The sequence below is a fragment of the Mastacembelus armatus genome, chromosome 14, assembly GCF_900324485.2.
Source record: "Mastacembelus armatus chromosome 14, fMasArm1.2, whole genome shotgun sequence".
In the NCBI taxonomy this organism is placed as follows: Eukaryota; Metazoa; Chordata; class Actinopteri; order Synbranchiformes; family Mastacembelidae; genus Mastacembelus; species Mastacembelus armatus.
In genome coordinates this window covers 9,245,418-9,256,390 of record NC_046646.1, presented here as the reverse complement: position 1 = coordinate 9,256,390, position 10,973 = coordinate 9,245,418, and the positions used below count along the sequence as shown (strand labels likewise).

At 36.7% G+C, this 10,973-nt stretch overlaps 1 protein-coding gene across 12 annotated transcripts in view; it reads right to left on the bottom strand.

The window, feature by feature from the left end:
* Positions 1–2,000: 2,000 nt before the first annotated feature.
* LOC113143332 (RNA-binding protein Musashi homolog 2-like) overlaps positions 2,001–10,973 on the bottom strand; it is a 208,585-nt gene continuing 199,612 nt past the window's right edge. For 6 of the 12 annotated variants that reach the window (XM_026328889.2, XM_026328894.2, XM_026328896.2 and 3 more), the window contains 2 exons: positions 8,424–8,578; positions 2,001–4,207 (listed from right to left, as the gene is read on the bottom strand). In XM_026328889.2, coding sequence (XP_026184674.1) covers positions 4,163–4,207; positions 8,424–8,578 — 200 coding nt within the window. In that variant the 3' untranslated portion in view covers positions 2,001–4,162. Of the gene's footprint in view, positions 4,208–5,345; positions 5,417–8,423; positions 8,579–10,973 lie in introns of all 12 variants that reach the window. The other 6 variants (XM_026328891.2, XM_026328895.2, XM_026328898.2 and 3 more) reach the window with 3 other exon arrangements.

Genomic DNA, 10,973 nt, shown 5'->3' with positions numbered 1-10,973 from the left:
CCAGTCAAAAAAAGGTTAATTACAATGTGAGGGCTACCAGATGCTGCAAGAGTGGAAAAAAAAAAAAAAAAAAAGATTTATTTCATTTGTTTTTCAGACGAAATGGCACAAGCTGGAATCAACTTTGAATTAACTCCTTGTATTGGTTTATTGGTGTTTGAGTTATAGTTCTAATTTTTAATAAACTATCAAGACAAACATTCAAGGGATAAATGTAAATGAAGAGGAGGAACACTTTCTTATGTCACAATAAAATCCAAGTTAGTACATTTAAATAATCAATTTCTGTTATAGTTACTGTTTGTCAACAATATATTTTATATTTCTGACACTAAAATGTGCAAATGAGGCGAAGGCAAGTAATAATACTTGGAACATGTTATATTATAAAATAATTTATTTTTAGTGTTACTACTTTATTGTCTCTATCTTAGGCAAATTATATATTTTGTCTACATTGTCCATTACTTCTTTTTCTCCATTTTTAAATAACACAATGGCCTTGTTGGATTAATTTTAGAACAATTGGTCTAGCTGCCATTACTGTGCATACCATACGTAATGTGACTGCATAAAAGTCACATCAAATATAAATGTTTAGTTATACTTAAAGAGAACTCCATCTGCAGTTGAATCGTGCATGAAGCTTGTACTCCTAAATTGAATTGGCTTCATAGCATTTTTAATTTGTCTGTGTACTGTGTCTCTACTGTCGACAGTAACACATTTGAATTCTTAAAATCCTTTATCTTGGCTTTCATTCACTGCTGTATGGTTTTGGTATTGTATGGGAGTTTCATGTTGTATTGTCTCAAATTTGTAATTGCAGCTGTCTTGGCCAAGCTGCTTTGAAAAAGAGGTTGTCAACCTCACTGGGCTTCATCTGGTAACCTGTTTTTAAGCGTTTAAAGTTTTACTATAATTATTTCTGCTCTGATTTAGATCTAGCAGAGAGTCACAGCTTCGGGGTGCTGGTCAGAACATCAAGACATGAATTTAACCATCTATTAATCAGCGTTGATACACACCCCATCCTTTAGCACCTGCTCCTTTAGAGCTGGGGGTTTAATGGAGTGTTTTGCAGTAGCTTCTTTTATCTGCCTCTATAGTTTCAATATGTGTGAACAACACTGATGACAGGTTAAAACAAAGACTAGTTCCCAAAATCTAAAATTAAAATGATTACAGTTTTTGTAAGAGAAATAAAATATTAATAACAACAGTATCACCTACAAATGACAATGCCAGAGGCATCCAGGATATTTCCAAAGTGTACAAACATTAAAAGATAAAACTGGCTATTTATCACTATAATATCACTAAGACTGTTATGGTTGTCATTGGTATTGTTTTTTTTTTTAAATATGAAATATTTTTACATAAAATCATTTTTTCCCATAATTATAGCTTGTGTCCCTCTTAAAAAAGAAACAAAAATAAAAGTTTTGCATATCTAGCGTTAGCATTTAAGGTAGTATGGCACACCCCTTTTAAAACATTCAAGGGTGGGGATCCAAATAATGCCTTGTGTACAATTCCATCTTACAGCAACTGTTTCTCAATTGTTCATCCATGAGAGCTTTGGTTAGCTGAAACCATGTGAGAGTGGCAAAAACCAAAAATAAAACATACAGGGAATAAATTACAGTGAGCCTCTATCAAAATAATTGTCTGCAAATACCAGAATAACATGATCATTTAGAGAAAGGTCTATCTTGACTGGTCCTAAATCCACTAATCACTACAAGTATTATATTAATGAGTCCTATATAACATCTACTTTGTAATTACAGGAGATAGAAAAAGAGCGCAAGAGGGATAAATATGAGAGAAAGGAGAGGTAGAGCAAGGGAGAACAACAAAGAGCACTACACTGGTATCAAAGACAGCACTCTGTTTACAAGTTAACTGTGATTTCTTTACACACTAATGAAATACATGAATGATCAACAAAAGATAGTAGGATCTCTGAGGATGGGGAATGGAAAGAGAGAAAGCAATGGATGCACAGTACATTTTAATAGTATATTACAATTATTAATATATAAACCACAAAGTGTCAATAAAACTCTGATTAAACTTGAAATCAGCAAAGAAGCATCTTTCTTTTTTTTATAGTTTTGTATTTCTTATTTTCTTTTACATTTGAACATTACAAGGTTTTTTTTTTTTCACTTTAAACTTTGAGTTATTACTTGATCACACCTCCATATCAATTACTTTAGAAGTATCCAGCATATTTCTTTACCTGGTTGTTTCGAAAGAAAAGAAACGAGACAAAGAAGTGGGTATAAATGAAAACAACAAACACATCTGCAGCAGGTAAAGTATTCCAGAAACACACCATTCATTCCATCAATGACAATAAAAACCGGACTGCACTCTGGAGCATATTATTAATAAATGTTTGTCATGAGTAAAATCACTTACCACACATACTGTGTAAAACCTGGTGCAGCGACAGATGAATAATTCAGTGTCATCTCTTGACCCTGTATAAATATCTTTAGGTGTAGATATAGATAAAGAAATCCAAGTGTACACTGCAACATATCAGTTACTATTTCCCAAACGGTTAACTCACCTCAAAACTTTGAAGTGTTTGTCTAGTTGAGAATACATTAACCCCGAAATCCTTCATACTATCCCAAAGCACAGGGCCGTTTTTAAAAAGCCAACATATACATGTGCAAATAGGAAAAATGGCCTGTACTTTACTACTCACAGTGCAATGATTACTCGCTTTGTTACCTTTCAGTGTTGTCTTTTATTTTGCCACTAGAATAAATTAAACCTGCCAAATGATTCCACAATCGAGCTCACAAAGGCTGAGGTATGGTATCAAAATGTTTACTTTCCTAATTCATTCAAAAAGAACTGATTCAGAGAACAAGCGTTACATAAAGGCTCTAGCACAGAGCCCAGGTATTGTGTTCCAAAAACGAATCAGGAACAAGCAGGATGAAACAAACAATAACATACATCTAATACGTTCCCCTCAAGAGTATAAAAGTGTCAGGATGCACAGAGCACTGGAAAATGCCTGGTTCAAGTTCTAATCTTCACATCTAAGTACAGTGTGCTTTGGATTAAATCATCTTTTTTTCTCTCTCTCTCTTTGAAATGATACTGATATCTCAACAGTTAGACAAAAGATACCAATCAGGCTCTTTTTTTTTTCTAATTTCTTAAAACTGTGTTGACTTAACCCATTGTTTGTAAATTTGCTGGTATGACACTTGTAAAATTGTTCAGCTTCAGTATTTACAGAGCAAGTGTGTTCTGTTTGTCTCTGGGGTCATTATACCGTCTTCCAGCAGAAAAAGTATATTAATAACTGTTTACAGCTTTTTCTTCTATTCACACGCTATAACATGTTCTTTTGACACACCATCACAAAAATATGCTATTCTCTCACTGAGTTGGTTATATGCAGTGACTGGAATAATATGTACAGCTACATTTCTTTTTCTCAAGTTTGAATTTCACAATGTAGTTATATGAAATTTGTTATAGCATATATATATATTTCTAAACAACAAAAACAACACTTATAAAAAAGGACCATAAAAATATTGGAGTCCTCTTTGTATTGCCCAAAAATAGGTAATTATGGTTAACAATGAGACATCACAAGAAATAAAACAGCTACTAAGATTTATTACTTAGATACCTTCTTAAAATTTTCTTTAAAATTGAATTTTTTTTTTAATCCAAGTCTTTCTCTGAGCTTCTTTTTTTGCGGAAAGACTGAACAGAACATCCCGTTGTTTGTCCTTTACACTATCTGATACAAAGATGGAGACATGACTTGCAGATATTCTTAGCTATGACCCCTCGTACTTCAAACAAAATCCATTTACACAAAGGTACTAGAAGATAAAATGACATGAAATTAAAGGTTAAACTAAAATGACTTCCTAAAAACTAATCAAACCAAAAGCTAACAGAGGAAGGAAAAAGGTGAATGAAATCGACGTGAAACATACCAAACCAGGTTGTAAAGTTATAGGAGGTTTGGATTATAGTACAGCAGTTGTTATTTTTCTGAGATGACTAACGTTTTCTTTTCTTCTTCATTAGGTTCCAGCTTTCGTTCTTTTTGTCTGGGTGATGCTGTAGTGCTTGACGTTGGATTAGCATCACCTGCACACAAAGCCAATTAGAAACTTCGTCCTGTCTTTCCCGGGCCACCAGATATACTCTGCTGGGTGATAAAGGGGGGGGAAAAAAAAAAAGGAACAAAAGACAAAAGCTTTAGAGAATATTCATTTAGTTCACTTAATCCTATTCATAAATACTGCACTCCTTATGATTTGTGGTGACAATTGTAAAAAAATCTAATTCCACATAACATAGTCTGGATGGCTACTGAGGCACGATACCATGAAACAAATGTGAAAGTATTTTTTTTATAAATTGCAGCAGGTCAAAACTTACCATGGCTGCAGGCGTAGCATAAATAGACAATTACAGTATAAAAGAATCCTATTTTGCAATGTGGTGCACGTTTGTTCACAATTTAACGAAGTCTATATTTATTAGTAAGACCACTTCTTACTCTAGGAGTCATGTTCATACACATGCCACTGTTGTGGAAATACAGTAATTAAACATGCACAAATGAGTCCAACACACACATCGAACACTGACTGCAACTACAAAAATAGCTGGAAAATGAACAAATACATCATGATGTTCTGAATGGCTTTTGTAAATGTGACACATATGAGGGACAATGTTAGCAATGCTGTGGCAAAATGAACCATGACTAACCTGAAATATTCAGTTCCTCATATGCAGTTAATGTTTGGAAGATATTTAATGATTCAAAATTAAAATTAGATTTCAAATTAATTTCAGTCATAGCCGGAAAGACGTGTCAGAGTTCTGCCCTTGGACAACATGAGCTTAGCTCAAAAACATCATAAGCCACATGTCAAAAACTGCATTGTTAACAAGTGACATGTGGTTTGCACCAGTACAATATGTGTATGACAATATAAGAATGGAAACATTTACACAACATCTATGTTAATAAAAAAAAAAAAAATAGAAAGATACACTGCAGAACTGGTAGTACTATATGTGTGTCTGTAACTATGATTAAAATTCTTGTAGCAAATAATCATTTTCTACTTTCTTTTTTGTTAAGGCATCATGCACACCACCTCGCCAACAGATGCCTCTTGATTTGTGAAGAGATAAACCTTCCATCACACTCACACTTTACTACCAGCTCTGTCATTTTGAAAGACATGAATAAACAACCACTAATGTGATGTATACATATTAGAGAGAGAGAGAGAGACTGATAGAAATGCACAGTAAATAAAATGCAATACCTCTGATGAGATGGCAACCGGCCACCTGTTCAATGGTATCCATTTGTAAAAGCTGTCGCAATCAACGGGCCCTAAAAGTGTACAGTTAGTGCTTTTGTCAGTATGCATTTCAAGGACAGAAAAGTGAGTACCATATCAACTTTTTTTTTTCAGCTAGCACAACTCTGATTGAGTTTGATCATGTCGAGCAGCAGATTATTGTCAAATACAGATTTTTTTTTTTTTTTTTCAATACTCTTGTAATGGAGAAACAGCACCCACAGCAATGTATAGACTGCAAGATTACTAAAAGTTAGACATGGTATATGATACAAACAATAAATGGTATATGATGCATAAAATAGATTCAGACGTCCAACATTACTTTCTATAACAAAACTGTGGTCTAAAGAGTATGTATGTATGTGATAAAGCTGACATGCACACAATCCCCGTTCATGCCAGCATACACAACTGATTTCATCTGAAAGTGAAGGATTATAAACACCTCTCAGTAAGATCAGAGTATTTTTGTTATCAATAATAATGTGAGCTTCACTGCTGACAGGTCTGTAAAAAAAAATGCCTGGATTCAAACACAAAACAGTGAAAAGAAAAGCACTTTCAACTGTGATTATCTGTCTTTATCACCTCGATCAACTAATTGCTCTCTAATTGTCTTGCATAAAAAAATCAGTTAAGTTCATTAGTGCTTCTTCACAGTGGCTGTTTTGATACTGGCTAAAGGGATTAATAAAATCACTGGAGCGTAAGGCCGAGGGACAAATCAGTGAATCTGAAGTCATCCGTGAGGATGTGACATATGATGATCTTGCGTGTATTCAGTTCAACAGCGTCCTCAGAAGAGAAATGAATTATAAACCACATTTTAGTTCTGAATCGTTTCCTATTTTAATGTTCTGAATAGAGAGATCATCTCGCTGGGAGCAGGAAGTCAGGGGGGCTTTATGGCACTATGTTTGATTTAACGGGTAATTTTGAAGTGGTGGTTTTGTGCATAGTGGCATCACAGACACAATTTGACATTCTGTGAGAGAATCCAAAACCAAATTTATAGGAGTAAAATACATTATATTTTCAGGCAGGTCTGTTTTATACATTTCTTTTTCATACTATTTTAAGATAAACACGATGAAAACCCAAAACATTTCAATATACAATTTCTTGCATTGAAAGACGTGTTTTTGCATTTTCCGATTCAGCACTGAACTATGATTATGAACTATTGTAACAAATGGAAAATAATGGAAACAAATGGTCTCATTTCCATCTGTAAACTATCTGCTGGTAAATCTGCTTTGAAAATGAGCCAGCCTGGTCTTTCATAACAAATATTTGGCTTCCTACACTGAGACCAACAGATTACAGCAGATAGCCAGTGGACCTAAAACAATTAAAAAGAGAAGCTTTGCTTAGGAAGCAAAAAGCCAAATAAAAAAATATTTTTTGTTTGGATATCATAAATCAATTAGAAATTTGAAATGAGCTGTTTTGCCTTCTCATTTGCTGATACTAACAGTGCATGACTACAGCGACATAAGTCTCACATTCACTTCATCAATGCTAAACAACCCCATTGATTCAACACTGTTAACAAAGTGACACATCTCCTGCACTATTAGTCTCCAGGAAGACACAAAACAATGTGGCAGAAGCACAACGTCTGATTCCGAAACACAATGTAAGTCACAATGAAATAAAATACAATAGTTGTTGGACAAACTGATAATACAACAAATAACTGCAAGTATACCACAGCCACCGCAAATGAATCTTTCTTGTACAGGTTGGGAAGTGTTGTAGGAATTTCAGTTTAATGATGTGGACCATAAAGTTTGGAAAGAGTGTCTTCACCCTGTAGTCTTGCAGTACTTGCTCGCGGTACTAATGGGCTTGTCGTTATTCCACCTCAGTTAAGCCATGCATTAATTAGCTTCTTTCAGAAAGCAGGTGTTATTTTCATAACCTATACTGTGTCACTCAGTTCAGCCATGTAAAACAGTACAAACATGCCCCAACAAGCCTGGCAATGAGTCTGAGAGCTTAGCCCCATTGCACCTTGCAAGGTGCCATAAAATTCAGATAGTAAATTTTTAGATTAATTATCCAGCGGGGTCCATGACAGACTAACACACAAGGAAAGTAAACAAATAGGCTGACTGAATCATCGTTTGGTGAGATTGAGCCTCATCTCTTATTGGCAAGAAGGCTCTAAATATATGTGATTGGCAAACAGCCATGTGTTTAGCTTCATTATCTATCTATCTAGTGGAAATTGGTTGAACTTTTCTGGTCAGAGACATTTTACTCATTTTTGATGATCTCTCTGAGTCTTGTGTTTATAATATAAGATGTCCCTATTAAAGTGCCACTGTTTTTGTTGGTAACGCAGGGTTGAGGCCTTCGAAGCATTTCTGGAGTGTATACTTTGTGATTACAGTCTGTAAAAGATCAAACTATTAACAGGTTGGTGCTCATAAACAAAAGACTCCGAAAACCTCTTACTGTCTCCTCAACCAGCCCCTGATAGTCTTTACACTTAACCAGCAAATAACGGATCAGTAAGAGGAAAAGTACAACAGCACCTGTCCTGAATAAGGACACAGGGAGAGACAAAACTTGCTTGGAAGCATTGTCCTAGTGACAAACTCAGGCTCTGGGACAGATAGGATTAAAAAATAAGGGGAATTTGTTCTGGGAAGGTGACACAAGTGAGGTGATTTGAGAAACAGCTAAGGGGAATAAACATTTGCATTTGACAGATAACTTTCAGAGCTAAGGTGGGGTTTACCCTCATGTACAAAATGCTTATGATGATGTTCATTGCAAAGACTTAAGACTGGACTCAGTGGTTGCTTTGGATTGAGGATGCTTGTTAGGAGGCAGGTAGTGGTTATTTTGGCAAATTCAGTGTCAAAGTATAATGTCCTCTCATTAGTAATTTACTTTTTTTAATAAAAATTGTGAATTAAATACAATCACACAAACAAGCAGTGTGCATTGGCTTAGTGCGGAAGAGGTAATTGAACTCAAGGTGAGATTGGACATGACTCAAAGAGTCTGCATTTGAGTACTCACTGTGATGCTGGGGCCAAACCCAGAGCCAGGCTGAGGGCTAGCAGCACTGATGTAGTTGCCCACAGCTGAATCCTGGCTGCTAGGTCCGTACAGGTCAGCCACAGGGCCTGGACTGTTAGCACCAGGGAAACCTCCGGGCCTTGACGGGTTGGTGCCTGCATACAAACACAGCAGGGAGCGGAGCAGCTCAGTAACACTCAGCAACCAGTACAATTCTTACTTTCTATGACTCAAATGGGCACATTTAAACAAAAGGAACACATTACTGGATTCATATGTTTGTCTCACTGGACTTGCTTCTAATGAACATTACAGTGTTACTTCGTGCACTGACAACACGGTGCAAGATTTTGGTTCAATATGATTTTAAAGGAACAAAATTAAGGGTGAATCCAGTATGGTATTCTGAATTTACTCTACATGCTGTGTGCATAGGAGCAACATTCACTTCATATAGTCATGCACAACACAAAACAAGCACTTTGCTAGAAATACTCTCACCATGCTAGAAAACTAGTAAGGTTGCAGTGTAAATGTTGCCATGCGTAATGTGAAGGAGTACTTGTAAAACAACATTGGCTGTTGAATAAGAAGAGTAAGACAAGATTACGTGATCAATAAAAGAAGTTTAGATTTCACTTCAGTTCGAACCCAGACTTTTAAAAATATTTTATGCTGTCCTATTTGACCCAATCATTTATAGGCACCAGTGAGAAAGTGCTAAAAATATTCTCAACATATTCTGCTGCATCTTTCAGCTACTCAGTCTGCTGGGGTAACTTTAGGCATAAAGCAAAAAGAGGTATATAAGACAGGAGAAGAGATAAATAAAGAGGTGAGATAAAAGCTTGACTTGAGTTCATGTGCAAGCCCAAACTCTGAGGGGTTATAGAAGAAATACTGCACATGACTTACCACCTTTGCCCTGTCGGTAAGAGCAATTCAGACTAATAAAATGTCTTTTGAAATCCAGATGCCTACTAAAGGCCAATAACACTAGCAGTACAGGAAAAAACAGAAAGAAAAATGAAATGATCTTTTAACAGCAATCTCCTCCACTATCAGCTTCACATAACCGTCTGTTTCACCCTCATTCACAGAGACTATGAAAAAACTGCACAGCTGCATTTAAAAGAAAAACATGTTCCAACCACAGAAAACGTTCCATCTTGTCCATATATGAGCTTGTGAAGTCTTTGTAATGTGTGTTAGGAAAATACAGCATAATTGCAACACTTCTAAAATGTTGACTCACAAGCAGTAAGCAATTTATATCACTGCTCCATCTATTAAAGCTATATTAGACAGGTCAGGTCTATTAGAAGCCCCTGAAAGCATACTTTGGATATCTGCGTATAGCACTTCAGTAAATAGAAACCATCTCACTAGACACACATCCAGTGGCATTGACAATGCTGTTTAACTGTAAGGACTTTAAACAGCGAGCAGCTACTGTGCTTATCTTGCCTGCCCAGTCCCCAGTAGGCTGGCTTATTATATAATTAAGGATTTTTTCAGTTGAAATGGAAATATCCTCATTTCCTTATGACTGGTGATTTTTATTAGTGTGGCTCACCCCTCTCCCTGTGAAATAGCTTTTTTTTCATTTAAATTTAAGGGCCTAACTGTTTCTGCACTTAACATTGTGCAATGTGTGGTGCATGTGTATATATAAAACAAACAGACAAAAAAAATTCCCCACTCATCCTTGCAGGTGGTCTTTGTCTAGTTCCAGCTTGGGTACTTTACCAGAGGCCTGGGAGCTTGAGGGCCCTGCACAGTATCTTAGCTGTTCCTAGTACTCTGCTCTTCTGGACAGAGATCTCAGATGTTATTCCTGGGATCTGATGGAGCTGCTCTCCCAACTTGAGGGTCACAGCCCTGAGTGTTCCAGTTACTAAAGGGACCACTGTTGCCTTCATTTTCCACATATTTTCTAGCTGTTCTTTCAGCTCTTGGTATTTCCTGAGTTTCTCATGTTCCTTCTCTCTGATGTTGCTGTCACATGGAATTGCTACACCTACCACAACGGCCTTGTTCTCCTGTTTGTCCACCACTACTATGTCCGGTTGGTTAGCCATCACCAATTTGTGAGTCTGTATCTGGAAGTCCCACAGGATCTTAGCCTGGTTGTTCTCAACCACCTTTGGAGGTGTGTCCCATTTTGGCCTTGGGACCTCCAGCCCATACTCGGCACAGATGTTCCTGTACACTATGCCGGCCACTTGGTTATGGCGTTCCATGTATGCCCTGTCTGCTAGCATCTCACATCCTGCTGTTATGTGCTGGATTGTCGCAGGGCCTCTTTGCACAGCCTGAATATGTAGTCCTGCCTGGTGTGGTAGACCCCAGTCTCTACTGCCCTTGTACTTAGGGCTTATTCCTGTACTGCCATGACAATTGCCTTTGTAGTGTCTTTCAGTCCAGCTTTGTCCAACCACCGGGAGGACTTTTTGATATTAGCCACTTCTTCTATCTGTTGGTGGTACATAACATGCAGGGGTTAGTCCTGTCATGATGGTTCTTGCTCTTCTTTTTGCATCTCCTGGG